Source organism: Equus caballus, chromosome 2 (assembly GCF_041296265.1).
Source record: "Equus caballus isolate H_3958 breed thoroughbred chromosome 2, TB-T2T, whole genome shotgun sequence".
Lineage (NCBI taxonomy): Eukaryota > Metazoa > Chordata > Mammalia > Perissodactyla > Equidae > Equus > Equus caballus.
In genome coordinates this window covers 34,293,462-34,313,418 of record NC_091685.1, presented here as the reverse complement: position 1 = coordinate 34,313,418, position 19,957 = coordinate 34,293,462, and the positions used below count along the sequence as shown (strand labels likewise).

The window sequence follows — 19,957 nt, the reverse complement described above, 5'->3', positions numbered from 1 at the left end:
AAGCCCCGGGGCCCCAAGTGACCTTGGGCATGTCCCTTTCCCTCCCCGTGGCCCAGACCAGCGTCCTCACTTATCAAGGGAGCGCTGGGTGACCTCTAAGGGCGCGGATCCCGAGCCGGGAGGAGGGGACGCCTGAGCACTCCGCCGGGCCTCAGTTTCCCCACGGGCGGCCCTACGTGGTTTCCGAGGGCACTTCCGGCTCAGAAAGAAAACAAGCAACAACCGGGCAGCCTTGGCCAGGGGAGGGCCTGGCGCCCACCACGGCCGGAGGGCGGGGGTCCCAGGGCGGCGGGGCCGGGCGCCGGGAGCCCCCGCGTGGGGCCGGCGGCAGGCGCGGGGAGTGGCCGGCGGGACGCGGTCCCTTACCTGCAGGCGGAGCGGCGGTGGCGGCGGCGGCGAAGTCTCGGCCCCTCCCTCCCTCCGGCCGCCCGCCGCCCGCGCAGCCGCCCCGAGGCCCCGGCCCGGCCACCGGCGGACGTGCGTGCGGAGCGGGGCCTTCCGGGCTGCGCTGCGAGCTGCGTGTCCCGACCTGGCTCGCCCGGCCGCCAGCCCGCGACAGGGAGCCGGCATCAGGAAGTGACGGCCCGCCCGGCGCGAAAGCCGGTTTGTGGGTACAGGGCCTCCAGGAGCGGCGCGATCAGGGCGCGGGAGGGGCGCTGGCGGGGGCCAGTCTGCAGGAGCGGCTCCCAGGGCCCGGGCCGCGAGTGGAGGGCCGACGGCCACTCGGATGGAGGTCTTCAGGAGTAAATTATATCCGATGAAGACCCTTCCCGCGTGTGTAGACAGCCCTTTGAAGTTTACGGAGGCTTGAGATATCCATGCTGTCCCCGATTTTTCTTTCAGTTTCTCTAATGCTAAGTTGAGTCCAGTCTCAGGGCCTTCCCATTTGAGGTTCCGGGGCCTGGCACTCTGCCCCGAGACCGTCCTTTTCCTGTGTCTGTTTCCAGCTTTCCATGCAGGGTGGCATCTGTGAGTCTTGCCTGACTGCCCAGCACATTGAATCATTGAGCAAATATTTACTGAGTGCCTACTATGTGCCAGGTACAGGTAGGGGAATCACACCGGCCTTCCAGTCCTGCTCTATTTTAATCGCAGCATTTATCACTTTATGCAATTATTTTGTTCATTTTGCTGTTTGCAGATTATTGTCTGCCATCCCCACTAGAATTTAAAAGCCCTGAGAGTGGGGGTCTCGCCTGCCTTGTCCTCTGCTGTGTGCCCAGCCCCAGGGACTGGCCTGGCACTTGGTAGGTGCTCAGAATCATTTAGTGAATGGGTGAATTGATCTTATTGTCCTAGCAACCCTGTGAATTCTCATCACACCCATTCTACAGGACGGGAAACTGAGGCTCTGGTCCCGGCCACACAGAAGCCACAGCAATAAGGAATGCCAGAGCCAGAGGGTGAGTCACTGTGGCCACAAAGTCTGTTGCTCTTTCTCCTGGTGAAGGCAGCCCAGTACTGTGAGTGGAAAAGACACTGGGCAGGGTCACAGACCAGCTTCCACGCAGAGCCTGTGACCCGTGCCCCTTGTGGAATACGCTAGGCTTCCATCTCATCGTCGCCCCACTGGTCCATCACGGCAAGAGGAGCAGCTCTGCCTACCTCTAGGACTGTCATGAGGGTCAAATGGGTCAATAATGTGCGCTATTCAGGGCCATGGGGTTGTGTCTGAGCATGTAAGTGTACGGGAAAGGAAAAATTTTCCTTTCTTCCCTTCTAGGTTCTTTCTTCTAGGTTCTATCAGTGAAATGGATATAAGACAAATTAACAGGAGAAAAACAAATTTAATTTCGTATGTCCGGGAGCCCCATAAGGATATGAAGACTCACAAGGCAGCCAGGTAATTGAAGCCCGTCTGCCATCCTGAGCTAAGGAGAGGAGCAGGGACCTGGGGATGCCAAGGGGAGGAGGGCGGAGGAGATGTTTGGAAAAACAGAGGTTGTCCTGTTATGCAGATAAATTTCTTAGGTAAAAAGGTAGCTCTGTGACTAGCTATCTTCCTGCTCCAGGCCCCCTTTCCAATGTGAATGTAGGCAGTTGAGGGGGAGGTCAAGAGCTTTTCCTCATCTGCTGGGGTTTGATTGCCTTTAGCTCAAAATAATCCTCGTGCCAAAGAGACATATTTTAGGGTGGCAAAATCTGCTCGCCCTCCTGGGCCTTGTCAAGATGGAATATTCGCCATATGGAAGTGGACACCAAAAAAAAAGCTTCCCGCCGGCCCTCCTTGGCTCGGTGTCTGGTGGCCCCTTCCAGCCAGATCGGCTTGGCAGTGTAGGCGCCATTTTGCACCATGGCTTTGCCCTGTCTCTAATTCAGTTGGAGACTCTGTGGTGAACATTCTTGCTTCTGAATATTGGATCCAGTTACAGCCATGCCCACTGCCCACCCCTCACCCTAGGCACCCCCGCTGAACAGCACACAGGACCTAGTCCATAATGGAGGCTACATGTAGGTAAGGTGGAGAAAATACGTCTACTCCTTTGGTGTATGCCTTTGAGATTATTGAGGTTTGGTGTTGATCACTGAAGAATTTACTTTCCTCAGCTGTAAAATGAGGATATTTCTGGCCCCCACAACCTTCAACCGTTGTCGTGAGGATTAAATGAGGATATACAGGTAAAGGGCTTTGAACGGTGTCCAGCACACAGGACGCACTCAATAAAAACGAGCTGCTATTACTCCTGATAAAAGATGCTTCTACTAAGATGTCTTCTATCGACTCCTCCCAAAGGAATGTTGGGGGTTGTGCTGGAACAAGAAGCTTTTCGTAACACTGACCAATTCAGCCAGTATGTATGGAGTAGCTGGTGGGGTTCCAGGCATCGCACATACAGCAGGGGAAAGAACCACGTGTTTCCAGCAAAGCCATGGAGCTTACATTCTAGTGTGTGGGGGAGGGGAGATGCACAGGAACCAAACAAATAGATAATCCATTGGGTAATGATTACTGTTATTAAGAAAAAGTAAAGGGGCCAGCCCAGTGGTGTAGTGGTTAAGTTCATGCACTCCTCCTCGGTGGCCCCGGGGTTCACAGGTTTGGATCCCGGGCAAGGACCTAGCAAGTAAAGCGGGGTGAGGGGAACTCAGGCTGGTGGTGCTACTGCAGAGGTCAGAGAGTCTTGCTGGTGACATTTGAGGTGAGGGGAAGCCGGCAGGTTATGGGGCGGAGCATCCCCGGCAGCCAGCCACTGCCAAGATGGTGAGGGGGGAATGTGGTTGATGCTTTCAAGGAAAAGGCCAGAGTAGAGAGCACTGGGGGAGTAGATGAGATGAGATGAGAGAGGGAGTGAGGTCCACATTACTGTGAGCTTTTTAAAAAGGCTGATGTTTGGATCTAGGGTCGCCAGATTTGGCAAATAAAAACACAGGACACCCACTTACCTTTGAATTTCAGATACACAACAATAAATACTTTTTTAGTATGAGTATGTCCCAATATTGCCTCGCACATACTAAAAAGTTATGCATTGTGAATCTGAAATTCCAGTGTAACTGGGCATCCTGTATTTTATCTGGCAGCCGTACTTGGGCCCCACTCCCCAAGATTCTGCTTCTGTTGGTCTGGGGTTGGGCGAGGCATAGGTACTGTTCACAAGCTCACCAGGGATTTCTGACATGTGCCCAGCGTCAGGAGCCACTGTTGTAGGACCTCGTCTGTGGATTTTATTCTGCATAAGATGGAGAGTTGGAGAGGTCTGGAGCAGTGGTGTGACGTGTTCTCACCTTTTAGAAGAATCCTACTGGTTCCTTGTGGAGGAGAGAGGGCTGAGAGTGGACACGTGCAACCGGTTAGGAAGCTGTTGCAATAGTCCAGGCCCGGGAAGGGGCCTGCAATGGGCTAGGCGCAATAAAAGTACATAACGCAGGCATAGGTTCCTGGCTCCTGCCCCAGACCTACCCAATTTAGAATTTCTTGGGGGTGTTGAAGCCTGAGAATTTATTTTTTTTACAAGTTGCCCCGGTGATTCTGATGATCAATCAGGTTTGGAAAAACTAAATGATTGGATTTGATTCTCCCAGAAATGATGGAAATAACCACGAATACTGTTTAGGAAGCATTATCTGTGTGGCTGGCCCTATGTGCTTTCCATACGTATTTTATGTCACTTCATCCTCTGCAGTTGATACTATTATTAGCCCCATTTCACAGAGGAAGGAACGGAGGCTCAGAGAGGTTAAGGAACTTGGCCGGGGTCACCAAGCTACAAGATAGCAGAGCCAAGATTTGATCCCAGATCTGGCTGATTGTGCTGTCGTGCCCTCCCATGGGCTTAAATGTCAGTACAGGTTCAAAGATACTTAGAGGAGTTGTGGCTAATGGATGCCCAGCAGGGGAAGCCTCCTTGCTATGTTCCATAGATGTCTGTCCTTCCAGGATGTAGGTAGCGCCTGGCCTGGCATGAGTGTTTGTGGAGTGAAACTGAATTCTGGGGATGATGTCACTGAAGGCAGCCCCATATCCCTTCCCGTGGAGTATCCTTACCGTCAGCATGCTACCGTCATGCTGAACTTGAGACTGAGTGACCCAGACGATCGTTTATGGTCACGTCTTTCCTAATGACGCTCAGAAATAAACAGGGCCCCTGTGGGGAACGACTGGACACACCTTCAGTGGGAGGCCAGGGTGGAGGGTGCTGCGGACGGCTTGTGGTTACCACGGATATTGTTACGTTGCTGAGCAATCTCTTGTCTGTGTTTCCAAGGCGTCTGTGACCCAAAGAAATAAACATCTTTTTGTTAATTGGACCATCAACTGGAATTGGCTAAGCTGAGTGGAAGGGGTTTGGGGTCAAAGCCACGTGGGTTAATATTTCCCCCATGGTTCTTGTGTGGTAGGTAATAATTTTGTAGCCTTCTGCCTTATCTGTTACATAGAGGCTTGGGTGATGTCACTCTACCTGCTTCTTATCTAAGAAGGCTTTGCACTTGCCCCGATCTGATATTTTCTGGTGTGTGAGACCCATATCACTGGTGGTACACGAGACACCTTTAGCTGGTACATGAACTTGCATTAAATCACCTTGGATCATACATGAGAAAGTTATTCCCTTCAATCCTTATTCTCCTGAGAGCATAGTTTGATGCTATTGAATATTTTTTTGAGATATAATTTTTGTTTCTTATAAACTTCTTGTCAAGGCCTTTAATTAAACTCATGTTTAAACCGTTTTTCTCTGTGACTTACAGGTTCATGAACAAATGAAAAGTATATATATATATAGTATATATATTTCTTTTTTTAAACAACTTTATTGAGATATCTTTGACATATAAAATTATATATATTCGAGGTGTACAACTGATGTTTTGATATATGTATGCCTTGTGAAAAGACCACCCCAATCAAACTAAATAACTTTTTTTTTGAGGAAGATTAGCCCTGAGCTAACGTCCACCACCAGTCCTCCATTTTTTGCTAAGGAAGCTTGGCCCTGAGCTAACATCTATGCCCCTCTTCCTCTCCTTTATATGTGGGAAGCCTAACACAGCATGGTTTGATAAGTGGTGCATAGGTCCACACCCAGGATCCCAACCGGCAAACCCTCGGCTGCTGAAGTGGAGCATGCGAACTTAACTGCTACACCACTGGGCCAGCCCCCAAACTAAATAACTTAATTCATCACCCCTACATAGTTCTCATTTGTGTGTGTGTATGTTGAGAACATTTACTTTAAGATCTACCCTCTTAGCAAATTTCAAGTATACGATACAGCATGGTTACCTGTGGTTACCTGTGGTTGCCACGCTGTACATCAGGTCTCCAGAACTCATTCATCTTGCATAACTGAGACTTTGTACCCTTTGACCAACATCTCCTCATTTCTCCCTTCCCCTCCCCCGAGCCCCTGGCAACCACCATTCTACTCTCTGCTTCTATGAGTTTGACAATTTTAGATTCCACCAATAAGTAAGATCATGCGGTATTTATCTTTTTGTGTCTGGCTTATTTCACTTAGCACAATGTCCTCCAGTTTCATCTATGTTATTGCTAGTGGGAGGATTTCCTTCTTTTTTAAGGCTGAGTAATATTCCATTGTATTCCTCTAACATTTGCTGATCTTCCTTTTTAATGAAGGGAGAACAGGCCTCAGCGCTCCAAAATAGTGAGTTAAGAGTTAATCATTCTGTTATTTATTTATTTAATAAATGTTTATTCTGGAAGATGTTAGATTGACAGAACAGTTACAAAGATAGTACAGAATTCTTACCTAAGAACCATATATCCTTCACCCTGTTTCCCCAGTCTTAACATCTTACACAACCATGGTTCATTCATCAAGACTAAGAAACCAATATTGGTGCATGACTATTAACTAAAGTATAGACTTTATTCACTCGTTTTTCTACTGATGTCCTTTTACCGTCCCAGAATTTGGTCTGGGATACCACATTGCACGTAGTGTTATTTATTTTTTTATTTTCAGTACTGATTTCATTTTTTAAATTTTTCTAGTACTTTCTATAATGGCTAATGATCCTGGTTTTTTATTTATGACAGTGATATATTTCCTTTTAAAACATTAAGCAAAGTGAGATTATTTTTAATAAAAACAGTGATAGTAAAAGTGGTAAGCAGATATGGCAAAAAATTCTCCATTTCCTCCAGGTTGACTTTACCTGTAGGAAAATCCTCCCCATGGGCTGGCAAGATGGTCACCAGTCAGACTAGTGTTCTTCCAGCCAGACTGATTTCTCTCACCAGTCATAAGAATGTATGTTTCCCTTAGGATGGCTGGTCATGGCTGCGAGTATCAAATGCTGACCAAGATAGTGGCCAAAATCCTAATGACACTGATGATGGATGGAGCATAAATCCAGAGGTCAGTTGTTCCAGAATTGTCCCAATAGCTCAATGATGTCAGCAAGGACCTAAGCTCTTTCTGTCTTTCATTATCCTCAGCACATTGGCTGTTGTCCTTCACTGTGTCACCCAGTGGTCCAAAGATGGCTCCCTCAGCTGCAAGCATCCTTCAGCAGTTACGTTCAAAAGCAGAAAAGAAAAGAGAAAAAGAGAGCTCTCTTTGTGAGTTCTTCCTCCTGGGTTTCTCTCCAAGGGTCACAGTGGAAACGATTTCCCAGAAACCCTCTTGCTGGGATCACATGTCTGGATCACATGACCACCCCTGGTTGCAAAGGAGTCTGTGAAAGCAAGGATCTGGGACAGGGCACTGGCCCAGACCCCCGTGGGTGGGGGCAGGCCAGTTGTAACATTTGCGGAGCTCAGGGCAAGAACACATGATGATAAATAAAACATGTCCTAACCTGCTAACCTGACAGATACACCTTCAAAACCACGTGGAAGATCAGGTGTGAATTTAGAATCCTTCAACTCCTCAGAGTCCTGTGCCAGAATGTGGCTCCTGGTTCACCACCCATCCTCCTTCTCTTCCCATCCCCGGTCCAATCCCGTACCATGTGAGGTCCCGCACACAGGCTTGTGGACACGCCAGCCCCCACTTTCGAGCTCTGTCTGCCCCTCCTACAAACAGCCACCCCTTGGCCGCCCCTCAAACCTAGGAATGTGGGTGCTGCTGCACCCTCGGGAGAGTGAGTCAGGGAAGGGCTCCCTCCCGCAGGCTGGAAGCGGGCTTGAGGCTGTTTGGACAGGGAATAGTGGGGTGCCAGGTCCCCGGAGTGTGGGCTTAGGTGGGCATATCCTCTTGGCCTTACAGACTCCTCTCTGCATTGGGATGGGCGTGGCTGAGGGGGGTCAGCGTGGGACCCTCTAAAGGCTGGGGCCCAGAGCAGAAACTGTTCTTGCCAGTATTGATTGGGCACACTGTGGCACAGACAAAATCACGTTTCTCTAAAGGCAGAAGGTGGAATGGCTGCTGAGCAGGCTGCCCTCAGTGTCTGCCCCACTGTGAGCTCAATGGGGCCTGGGGTCTATGTCTTGTGTACCTTTGTCTCCCTAGGACTTAACCCAATGCCTGGTATATGGTTAAGGTGCTCAATCAGTACTTCTTGAGGGGCCGGCCCGGTGGTGCAGCGGTTGAGTTCACACATTCTGCTTCTCAGCGGCCTGGGGTTTGCTGGTTCGGATCCCAGGTGTGGACATGGCACTGCTTGGCACGCCATGCTGTGGTAGGCGTCCCACGTATAAAGTAGAGGAAAATGGGCACGGATGTTAGCTCAGGGCCAGGCTTCCTCAGCAAAAAGAGGAGGACTGGCAGTAGTTAGCTCAGGGCTAATCTTCCTCAAAAAAAAAAAAAAAACTTATTGAATGAATGAGTGAGTGAATGAGTCAATGTCACTATTAGTACTGTTGGAAACTGTCCTGCATCCCCCTCACACCGGGATGGATGCTGTTGGAGGCCAGAGTCTAGAAGGGAAGCCCCGAGGGAGTTTGTTTGGGGTCCATGGCAAAGCAACAGCCCAGAACTCTTGCCACATTCTCTGCTGGACCCCCACTCCCCGCCATGCTCACCTCCAGTGGACGCATCTTTTTTGTGCACACAGCCACAGACTTCCTCCTCAGGGTCTGCTAACACAGATCTGCTTTTGCTAGTTCAGAGTTTCAGGGCTGCTGGTTAGTTCCGAGCGCTCCATGCTGAGCCCTCCACGTGCAGTTAGAGGACCCCTGCAGCCTGGCCCACAGGCCCCTCCACCATTGGGCCCAGCCTTCTCTCTCTGCTCTCTGTGACAAATTCTCGGCTCGGACAGGTCTGCTCTCTGCCCCTGACTATGCTGTGCACTTTCCAGCTTCCAAGCTTTTCTCACACGATTCTTGCTGCCCGCAGTGCCCACGCACACCCCATTCTTTCTGGCTATTCAAACCAAACCACTGCTTCAAGGCCCAGCCAGTTCCCACATCCTTCCTGAGGCTTGCCCTGGCCACCCAAACCCCCTTCCTCGCGTCTTCCCTAGGAATTCCCAAATGCCATGAGGTGTGATGATGCTGTGATGAGGAGGTATCGGCCTTCTCTGGGGAGCCAGCTTATCTACAGGAGGGATACCAAAGGATATGACAGGTGGTCTCATGGACAGGCAGCCTGGGGATGGCAAACAGCGAGGCCTCACTGAGACTGGCGATTTGGGAAGTCAGAGCCTGAGGTTTCTCTTTTTGCCTCTCAGAGGCCACGTGGCCTCCCTCTTATCTGCCTCTCTGTGACTGTCAGCTTCATTAGTCACTCACTTCCAGCTTCCTACCTTTCACATGCCCATGACCTCATATTGGCTCCCAGCTTTTACTCTACAGGACCTTGGAGCTCAAGCACGCACGAATGAGTCAGGGCTCCTTTGCTCACAAGTGAAACAATCCAGTCAAAATGATGTAAGCAAAGACAGGGAGTTTATTGACTCATGTAACTATTGAAAAATCCAGAGGAAAGTCCAGTTTCAGGCATGGCCAGCTAGGTATTCAAATAATATGATTAGGAACCTCTTTCTATCACTGGGCTCAGCTTTCCTCTGGGTCAGCTATATTCATAGAAAAATCCTTCTATGTCATTGGCTTAGCCTTGAGCCAAACCCCATGGCCAGGGGACATGATGCTTTGATTAGCAGGTTTGGGACACATGCTCTCCCTCCCAAAGAGAAATATGGTATTATTACCATCAGAATCCAGTTGGACTGAGATTGGGTGGGGAAGAGGCAGGCCCTTCAAGGAGCCCCAATCAGGCTGGACGTTCACCTCTAATTAGCTGTGGGAGGAGGGGTTTGGCTCACACACCTGCTGCTCACATAGGGTCTCTGCAGGGAGATCAGGTACTATCTGTCTGCTCAGTGCCCCTCATTCCTCTGCAAACAGCATCCTCCTTTGTTCCAGGTCCTTCTTCTCCCCAGTCACAAGATTCTACAGTCATGTGTTGCGTAACGATGGGGATACGTTCTGAGAAATGCATCATTAGGCGATTTCGTCGTTGTGCGAACATCATAGAGTACACTTACACAAACCTAGATGGTATAGCCTACTGCACACCTAGGCTGTCTGGTACTAATCCTCTGGGACCACCGTCATCTATGAGGTCTGTCACTGACCAAATGTCGTTATGTCGTGCATGACTGTATTGGGGCTTCCCGTCACAGCCCTGTTGGTCACAGGGGAGGACTTGTAACCCAAGAGGACCAATCAGAGTCCTTCCTTGGGACTTTTCATCATTTAACCAAAGGAAGAAAGTCTGTTTTCTTTCTGGAGGTGAAGCTAGGAAGACTTGAGTAGGAGTTGGCCAAGTCTCCAATCTCATAGGAAAAGCTGGTCGGAGAGAACAAAACCCAAATGCAGAGAGAAAAGGAGACGGAAATGGAGAGAAACAGTCTGAAGGGAGGCCTAGGCCTTGGGTTCCTCATTGCCAAAGCTCTACAGGAATCTACCTTTGCCCCGTTTGGTCAAACAAGCCAAGAGATTCGACTTTTTGCCTCACTCGAGCAGCTAGTGTTTCTGGGGCGTGTGCTGTGTGCTGGTACACTGTGCTCGCTGATCTCCATAGGGGATCTCGCCTGATGCTCACAACTTGGGGGTTATCTGCTCATTTTAGAGATGCGGGAACTGAGGTTCAGAGAGTTTGAGAGACTCCTTCATATAGCCAGGAAGTAGCAGGGTCAGGACTCAAACCAGACAGTCTCCAGAACAATCCACAAAGCTCTAAAACCCTGGGTGAGGTGGGTGTGCATGGGGCAGGCATCCCAGTGTGGGATTAACACTGGGCACCAGTCTCACACCCAACCTTTGCCCTCAAGCCGCTTAGACCCTATAACATTGTTATGTCAGGCTTAAAGTTTTTTTTTTAAACTATGAACTATGTGCAGAAAAGCACACACAGGATGTAGGCACTGCTTATAAATGAATAGAAAGTAAATACCCTCCTGTGTAATTACCACCTAATCAAGAAATAGAACATTACCAGCTTTCCAGAAGCCCCACTGTGTGCTCCTCCCCAGACAGAACCTCCTTGTCCTCTAGAACTAACCCCGTCTTACCTTGTTCAAGCCTCACTCAGCTGTTTGAGTCTAGTGGATATGTGTGCATCTTGTTTTCCTAACTAGGGTGATGCTGACGGGGTGATGGTGGTAAGGACTGTCCCTTCCACTGTACTTCTTGCCTCCCCCACTTGCCCGGCACACAGTAGGTGCTCTTGCACATATGTCGACAAGCCGACTGGGAGGGGCAAGCACCTACTGTGTGTTGAGAACTGTGCCAGGCGTTCTACATGTCGTCTTGTTGAATTGTCACAAAACCTCTACCAGGTCGGCCTGATTGCCCTGCATTTCCAACTAAGGAAACTAAGGTTCCGGCAAGGCTTCTACCATGCCCGAGGTCACACAGAGAGGAAATGGTAGACCTTGGCTTTGAACCCAGGTCTGTCTGACTGAGGGCCCTACTTCTTCCACGGTTCATTCTGATGGGGCTGGGGAAGGTGACGAAGGAGGGGAGCGGTGGGGTAGGCAGGGGATGGTGAGTGCAGTGATTGAGAGAGGGGCTCACAGAGGGACTGGGCTGCCTGCTTTCAAACCCCAGCTCTGCCACTCAGGCAAGTTACTCCCCTTTTCTATGCTTCAGTTTCCTCTCTGAATAGGGGTTTTGTGTTGATTCGATGAGACCACACGTAAAACGTCCAGCCTAATAACTAATAGTACTTACCTCATAGGGTTGTTGTGAAGAACAAAAGAGCTAAGTTTAGCACGGGAAGTTCCTAGAACAGCAGCCTGCGTGTGGTAAGCACTCGATAAACATTAGCCACTATTATTGCTGCCGTCATTTGGGAACGGCTGCGTCCACGGCTCCTTTGCCAGCTGTTTTCTTCTGTAGATTGACTCCAGTGAAGGGCTTCTGGCTGACGTCTTTGGAGAAGCAGAGCTTGTTTCTTCTGGGGGTCATGAGGCCGGTAGAATGGAGACCGGCCTCCTCTGACAGTGGCTGGCCCGAGACCCAGTGCTGTGTTTCCCTGCCTGACCCCACATCCGAGGAGAGCTTACTAGGCACCAGCCTCCTGGGCCTGACGGCAGGGCAGCCTCATCACAAGGTCGGGCTGGCTCTCTGGAGGGTTGGGTGCGGGGATGCAAAAGGGCTCCCGGCTACCTGGCCTGTGGCATTGCAGCTTGCCTGGGCTTTGGAGGGGCTGAGGCTCATGGTGGGATTTTTTTAGCAACCAGGGGCCTGGACAGCTCCTGAATTAGGTCAGAAATATTGATGGCAAGCAACAGAAACTGATTCTGGCTATCTAAAGAAAAAAACTTAATTGTAGAGAAGCTCGCTCCAGATTCAAAGTTCTGGAAAAGATTATGTGACCTGCATCAGGTGACTGCCTCAGTGAAATGGGAAGGTGAGCAGAGGAAGGACCAAGCGCTCCAGCTGGGCTCATGGTCGCTGATGGAACTCTCCCTGTGACATGATCAGCCACAGGGCAGTTTCCTCACAAACAGAGATGGGGAGTCCAACAGGTCGGGGAGCAGCTGAATACAAGACAGTCAAAGGAAAGAAGAAAAGACAAATGTCCACTGTGGTCCTGTCCTCTTTGAGCAAACAGGCTCTTATTGTGGGTGCCTAGAGCATCCTGAAAGACAAAGTAGCCTGTTTCTCGATGCAGACAGAATGCTGAGGGGCAGTGTGGGGCAGTAGGAAGTGAAGACATGGCTTTGGAGTCAAGCAGTCGGTTCAAAGTCTGGTACCTCGCTCACTCGCTTGTGACCTTGGTCAAGTGTCTTCATGTCCTGGGTTTGAACTCTTTAATCTGTGAAATGAGGATAATAATTCGGTAATTCTCATATGGTTGTTGCAAAGGTTAAGGGCAATTTAGGAACTGTGGGCTCTGATTCCAACTCCATCTCTGACATATTGGGCACTTTTTTGGGGGAAATTACAGGGCCTCTCTGAGCCTCGATTTCCTAGCTACAAAATGGGAGAAGAAGTAGGACTTAACCTTGGGAGCCAATCAGACTTGATTTTGAGCCTGACATCGCCACTTAAGTGCTACGAGACTCTGGGAAGTTATTTAGCCAAACTTGAAGCGGCCCAACTAAGGGGCACAGTGTAAGCACAGGCCCATGACAGGTGCTGTATTGGTTTCCCAGGGCGGCCATGGCCATAACAAGATGCCACAGCACCTGGTTTCTTAAACACCAGAAATTGATTGTCTCATAGTTCTGGAGGCTAGAAGTCCAAGATCAAGGTGTCGACAGGGTTGGTTCTTGCTGGGAACTCTGAGGGAGACTCTTCCAGGCCTCTCTCGGAGCTTCTGGTGGTTTGCCGGCCATCTTTGGCATTCCTCGACTTGCAGAAACATCCCACCCTGGTCTCTGTCTTCATCTTCACATGGCATTCTCCGTGTGTCTTCACGTTGTCTTCCCTCTATGCGTGTCTGTCTCTGAGTCCAGATTTCCTCTTTTTATAAGGACACCAGTAATATCAGATTAGGGCCCACCCCAGTGACTTCATTTTAACTTGATTCTCTCTGTAAAAACTCTGTTTCCAAACAAGGCCACATTCTGAGCTAATGGGGGTTTGGCCTTCAACACCTCTTCTTTTGGGAAGGGGGAGACAATTCAACTCATAATAGGTGCTTTGCATATATTAGTTTTCCTTCTTCATCAAAGTTCGTTATCAAATAAGATTAAACGTTCTGCTCAGACCTGGCGCAGAGCAGACTCTCAATGAATATTTGTTGAATAAACGCATGGACGGATCCTAGGTTCCATGGTGTTCTGAGCTCCACAGTTTTCTACCGACCCAAGAAATCTTTCCCCTCTTAAGAAAGTGATTTCAAGATCCTCAGACGAGAATATAAACTTCGTAAGAATAGCTCCAGGCAGACTCAAGAGCTCGGAGCTGATTTCTCTTTGAACATGCTCCGTGCTCTTCCCACAGCCTGAGGAATTGCAGAAAGGTCCTTCATTCCTGGAAATGCTTTCCCCCTTCATAGACAAAGAATGAGTTGTTCTAGCAAAGGCTGAAAACTTCCTCCAGTCGTTTGAAAAAAGGGTCCAATGAGGAACAGGGGCTGTGAGGTGAGATGAGAACATGGCTGTGGGTCACGGGATGGGGGCTCCCACAATCCTCTGCCCTGGGTACCCACTGAGTCAGGAAGCTATAACCAAATGGGGGAATGCCATCTCTTCTTAATTTTTCACCTCTCAGGCCAGGGGGCCCATGAACCTTGAGCCCTTATGTTGTGCTGGAATGTTCCATATCATGTAGCAAAATGACTCAAAGTCCAAACTCTGGAGTTAGGCTTCTGCAGTCTACTCTCGGCTCCTCCACTGCCTCACTGTGTGATCTTGAGCCAGTTACTTAACCTCTGTGCCCCGGCATCCCTGTTGGTAATTTGGGGGTAACAATAGTACCTGCCTTGCGGCACATGTGATGACATATGTAATACACTTCTCATGGCGCATTCAAATCATGTTAGCAATTATTGTTTTATTATATTGTTGTTGAAGACACTGCTGATGCTGAGGCTGACGACGCAGGAGGTGAATTCTGGTACCCAGGTTTTAATAAACTTCCTTATCGATACGATTGAGTAAAATAAGATTAGTCTGTTTTCATCATTCCTGTTAGGGCTTTCCAGAACTCAACCCATCTCTCTCCCCTTGTCTTCTCCCTCCCTTCTTTACCTCCACGTGATCCTCAGTGCTCAGCCATAGATTATTTTACTAATTCCTCCATACATTATAACCTCTGTTTCACGGGTCAGGAAACTGAGACTCAGAGAGGTGAGGAGACTTGTAATTGGTGAAGCTAGAATTCAAGCCGGGTATCTCTGACTCCAAGGCCACAGAATAGGGAGATGAGCAGGATGGGGGTGAGATTTAGTGTCTCCTTGCCATTACTCTCCATCCTAAGGACCTCCCCATAGGACCTGAGCTCAAAGTTCTCCCCCAGATTGGCCTGTCCTGGACAATGCTCTCACTCTGGACCGGCTTCTGCACCCGATCATCAAGGCCGGCCCTCTGCTCTCTATCACACTGAATAGGCCCCAAGAAACTCATTCACCCAAGGGGTCAGTGATTGATGACGAGGCAGCCCGCTAGGACTGGGGACTCTTGTTCAGTAGCACTTCGAATGCTCACGGAGGCCCTGGGAGGTGTGTGGTATCCTCCCCCACTTTATAGGTGAGCAAACTAAGGCTCAGAGAAGTTCTGTAGCTTCCACTGGCCACACACTGGGTCAGAGCTCAGCTTTGAACCTCCGCCTGCCTCCCTGGTTTCTTCCACTCACATCCTTTTGCAGCACTGTCTGTTGCCTCTGCTCCCTCCAGGGCAGCCAGGGCTGATATTTGCCTTTGGTGCTCTCTGTCCCTGTACTGCCAGGGACCAGAAGGTGGTTGGGACCAGCTGGGTTTCAAGGGGGCTGGTAATAGCAATGTCAGGACTTCTTTACCCAGGAGGATGGAGGGCACACTGGTTGGGGGCCAACGTGCAGCACAGCCTGCTGCAGTGCAGGCCAGGACCGGGTGGTGGAAGTCTGCAGGAATGCCATCCCATTTTGATCATTTTCTTTTCTTTTCCCTTAGCACAGACAACAGGTTCTGGAATCCTCAGGCCTCTCTGAGCACCTGACCTCTAGAATTCGGAGGCTCCTGAGGTTAGTTTCCTGTTCTCCCTCAAAAGCCCACAAGCGGTGACCAGCTTCCTGGTTGTTTTGGAACTGTATGCAAAGGAGGCAGCATGATGGAGTAGAAAGAGCCCTGGATTAGTTCCCCAGGGAGCTCTGACAGCGGCTGGCTGTGCAACCTTAGGCAGACGAATTTCCCTCTCTGATCCTCAATCTCCTCATTGGCAAGACGATCTCTACTTCATCAGGTTATCATGAAGATTCAGCTAGATCACATTTATAAGGCAGTGAATGCAGTGCTTGGCCCGTGGGAAGCACTCAGTAAACCTGCGCCCGCCATTGTTATGGAAGCAATGGTGTTGTCATTAACAACCGTAACCTTGGTGAAGAGTTTCTTCTTGGTGGAGGGAACCAGATGAACTAGATGGAAAGGGAGTGGAGGTGAGGGAGGAGAGAATGTTCCCTCCCCATCCTGTTGGCAGCCATCCTCAACTGCACATGCCGGAGGCCAGCTCAGGAAGTGCCGAACAGCTCTCATCACTTACTCCTCCTGGGGAGACAGGCTGTTCTTCAGGCCCACGTGCATGCCCACACACACTCACACACACTCTCTCTCAGCACCAGGACTGAACAAGGCCAGTGGGTGTCTTGGAGTTGCCCTGGAAGTACCTTATAAGAAAAAAAGGAAAACTCAGATTTCAAGAACAGCTAATTGCATACGTACTTATATTTTGGCTTTTCTTTGTGTAAATTCACAGGGGATGTGACCCATGTCCATCGTTCAGGGGCCCAGCAGTGCCCTCGGCTCCTGGCTTCAGGGGTCTTAGGAATAATCCAGTCCTACTAGCTCATTTTGGGGAAAACAAAGCTCAGAGAGGCAAAAAGCCTTACTCAACAACACATACCCAGTGGGCCACGGCCAACCCCTGCGCTCCAGTGGCAGAGTCCGCTTGTCCTTTCCTGACAAAGGTACAATCTCCGTGAAAGAGCATCTCATCTGCAGCTATCATCCTACCAGGAGGAAAGTGGGGGCAAGCAAGGACAACGGACTGTGCTCGGCGATCCCCTCTGAGGTTTCAAGTCTGCTTCCCAATTATGGGGCCTTCGGAAGGAAATAACGTGTCATCTCCCACCTTCCAGGCCCCTGTACCCCTACGGGTCCCCCCAGCTGAGGCCTTACCCTAGAAACCAAGGAAGGTCATCCCCTCCGGCAGAAGCCTCCTCTATGATACGGAGCAGAAATGATCAAGAGAAGACACAAAAGCCCTTCAGGCGACTGTGACTCTCAGGGTGGGGCAGGAAAAGTGGGGTTATTGGAGAGGACGTTGCATTTATGGGGCCTCTTATCTTTATGACAAACACTCAAATGGGAATCAAGATGCAATTATAAAGAAGGTAGCACCCATAAAGATTTGGTTGTAGAGTGTGGGACTGTGCATCAGATGGTCAGCTGGACCCACTGCCGGTGGGGGATGTCCTTGCAACCCTGAGATTCTCTGGGAAGTCAGGGCCTGATGGCACAGAGCTGGGGAATCCTGGGGGCTGCTGGGGGCAATTCCCAGGCCCACCTGGTCCCCTCCAGCCCTCCCCAAATCGACCAACTAAATGTGGGAGTCCCCTGGCAGAATAGGAAGTACCACTGGTCTGTACAAGTTCCCTCCCTCCATCGCTGGAAGCAACTCAAGGGAGACCCAACCCCCCTGGACATTCGGTAAGGTGGGATGGGCACGAGATGGGCAGCCCTGGGGGGAGCACAGGAGGACTTCCGTGGGCTCCAGCATCCCAAGAGGAAAAATGTGTAACAGCCAGAAACATGAACAAACTGCCCCAAACGCACAAAACAAAACAAAACAAAACAAAGAATAAAACCAACTACATAAATTGCAAAAAAGGAGTTCCGGTTCTATTTGTTCTGCGAGAACATCAACATTGCAATACTTTCATCAAGGTATGTAAAGAAAAACCAGGACCAATGGGCTAAGAGGAACAGGAGGCCCCCTTGTAGCCTTCAAGTCATTTGGGCCTCCTCTCCCACCCCAAATAGTTTAGCTGTGCTATACCCTGGACAGGCACAGGCCTATCATCCAAGCACACAGTTCTTGACCCAAGACAGCCGTTCTGGCTTTGGCTTGCGAGTCCGGCTGGCATTTAATCTCCCGAGGGAGCCAGTCTTAGCGCAGAGTCGCTTACCCTGTTCACTGTGAGAGTAATGGGGCCGCAGAGGCGGAAGGCGTTCCAGGGACTGCCTGGTCAGAGGGCACTCAGGCAATGTAAGCGATCTCACCGTGCTTCTGCCCTGTGCAGAAGAGGGTCCTGGACGAGGGCCAATAGCTGGCCTGGCTGCTGGAGTGACAGCAGAAGAGGGTGAGCATCAGGAAGGCCAGGATGATGATGGAGATGAACACCCACTTGGTGATGCCCGGGTAGATAAAGGGCAGGATGAGGGTGATGAGCAAGACCAGTAGGAGCAGCTGTGCTGCCAGGCGCCGGGCCGCCACGCGATTGGCATTTGCCACGTCCTGCCCATCCTCCCCCGCCAAGCTGAGGTGCCCTGCTGCCAAGGTGGCAGGATCCACCAGCCCCTGAGGACAGAGCCGCACCTCCGGGCATGGCCGGTCCAGCAGCCCCATCACGGCCTCCTGGTTACGCAGGCTGCAGATGAGGCCCCCGGGGACAGCGGTGGCCTTGCGGCACAGTGGGCAGGTGATGGACCAGGTGTCATCCTGCACGCACAGCAGGAGCTTCAGGCAGATGGCGCAGAAGGAGTGCTGGCAGCCCAGTAGCTTGGGCAGCCGGACACAGCTATAGGGCTCCCGGCACACCAGGCACTCCAGGTCGCTGTCCCAGGAACCACGATGACCCCCAGCAGAGCCTGTGGCGTTGGTGGTGGTGGCTTCTGTGGAGATGGGCTGGGGCTGCTGCGGGGCTGGCTGCTGCGGGACCTCAGTGCAGGCCATTCTGGGCACAGGAGCCAGAGGGAGGCGGCCGCTCAGGGCCTGGGCATCGACGAGGAGTGGCAGCTGGTGCCGCTGTGACCTAGATGCAGTCTGACCTTAGGCTGGGCATCTGAAGCCTCTTTTTCCTTCTCGTCAGGTGCCTGGTGACAACAGCTGTCTGGCACCACTCTCCCAAGGCTGCTCAGCTGGTTTCTGGGCTTACGTTGTCCCTTCAGTTATTATTATTTCTTTTCTTAAAACCTAGGGTTAATCAGTAACTCGTGGGCCTGGAGACTTTGAATTGCCTGATAGAAGGGCCAACGGGGGCAGGGCTGAGCATGAATCAGGACTTTCTTGTTGGGGCCAGGAGCCTCCTGAGCGCCCGCAGGACTGCGGCTTGGGAGCTTTGGGACATGTTAGAGTCCCCACCACCGCCATCGCTGCCACCCCACCCCTGGAGCCTTTTAAAATGCAGATCTCCAGGCCCCAAACTCTGAGACCGAGATTCGGTAGATCTAGCTGGGGGATCTAAAAATCTGCACGGGTAACAAACATTACCGTGATTCTGACACAGGTGGATCGGGGGACCCCACTTTGAGAAAGGTGGCGTAGGCGGGTGTCAGACAAGACGTTTTGGATGTCAGGATCAGCAGCAAAATGTTTGTCTGTGCTCTGAGCGCATTAGCAAGCAGGTGGCCTTGTGAAGAGAGAAATGAGGGGAAAAGTATTCTGAGTAGAGTGGGGAGACAGCCCAGCCAAACGCAGAAAAACCAAAACCAAAACCAAAACAGCCCCCAGGTGTTTACACCTGCACTGCACTCAGTTCCTCTACTGTCACGACAGTTGTATTAACACGTGCTGATGGACGAGCATCTCACTGGTACCCTGCTGAGCCCTTCAAGTACCTACTAACAGGTGTCATTGGCTGTGCTCGAGGCACACCGCACACCCAATAGGAATCAGAACAGCTGTCATTTATTTGGGCCTACTCTGAGCCAACCTCCGGGCCAGGGGTCCTCATCTGAGATCACCCAACATCCGGGCACAGTGCCGTGAGGAAGGCACTGGAAACAAAGGCAGGGTGTGGTCAGGGCAGGCCTGCTGGCTGTCAGCAAAGGGGCCTTCCATGGCCCCAGGACTTGGCAGAATCTACTGGTGTCCAAGGTCAGGTTCCCAGCGTCGTCAGTCCAACAACTCAGCCTCCTCATTCCGTGCGGAGGCAGTTGCCTTCCAGGCAGCTCCTCCGGGCTAACAGGTTTCACGTGGGACTGACGGATACACGCAGCATGGCGGTTAAGAAAATGGGATCCCCTTAACTGTCCCGGAACATCAGAGGGTAGGGTGGCACCATCCACTCCCTCAAAAGAATGCCTCACTCAGGGGCTGGCCCAGTGGTGCAGTGGTTAGGTTCGCACGTTGCTTCGGCAGCCCGGGGTTCGCCGGTTCGGATCCCAGGTGTGGACATGGCACCGCTTGGAAAGCCATGCTGTGGTAGGTGTCCCACATATAAAGTAGAGGAAGATGG

At 51.0% G+C, this 19,957-nt stretch overlaps 2 protein-coding genes and 1 long non-coding RNA gene across 13 annotated transcripts in view; 1 reads left to right on the top strand and 2 right to left on the bottom strand.

The window, feature by feature from the left end:
* The window catches only part of TMCO4 (transmembrane and coiled-coil domains 4), a 91,076-nt gene extending 90,569 nt beyond the window's left edge, over window positions 1-507 (bottom strand). For all 5 annotated transcript variants that reach the window (XM_023635601.2, XM_070252188.1, XM_070252189.1 and 2 more), the window contains exon 1: window positions 367-507. The gene's annotated coding sequence lies outside the window, so the exon portion shown is untranslated. The remainder of the gene's footprint in view (window positions 1-366) is intronic.
* On the top strand, window positions 438-15,594 carry LOC102149361 (uncharacterized). 7 transcript variants are annotated; one of them, XR_011432876.1, is made up of 7 exons: window positions 438-611; window positions 948-1,041; window positions 1,142-1,247; window positions 1,335-1,403; window positions 1,724-1,843; window positions 6,732-6,824; window positions 6,905-7,270. It is a non-coding gene; the product is annotated as an uncharacterized lncRNA (long non-coding RNA). The 7 variants fall into 7 exon arrangements; XR_011432877.1 differs by having other exon boundaries at window positions 440-603; XR_011432879.1 differs by having other exon boundaries at window positions 446-611; window positions 948-1,047.
* Window positions 15,595-17,377: 1,783 nt separating this feature from the next.
* RNF186 (ring finger protein 186) lies at window positions 17,378-19,699 on the bottom strand. Its single transcript, XM_001501729.5, has one exon. The coding sequence runs from the start codon at window positions 18,451-18,453 to the stop codon at window positions 17,758-17,760; it is 696 nt and encodes a 231-aa protein (XP_001501779.3). The 5' UTR covers window positions 18,454-19,699; the 3' UTR covers window positions 17,378-17,757.
* Between the last annotated feature and the right edge of the window lie 258 nt (window positions 19,700-19,957).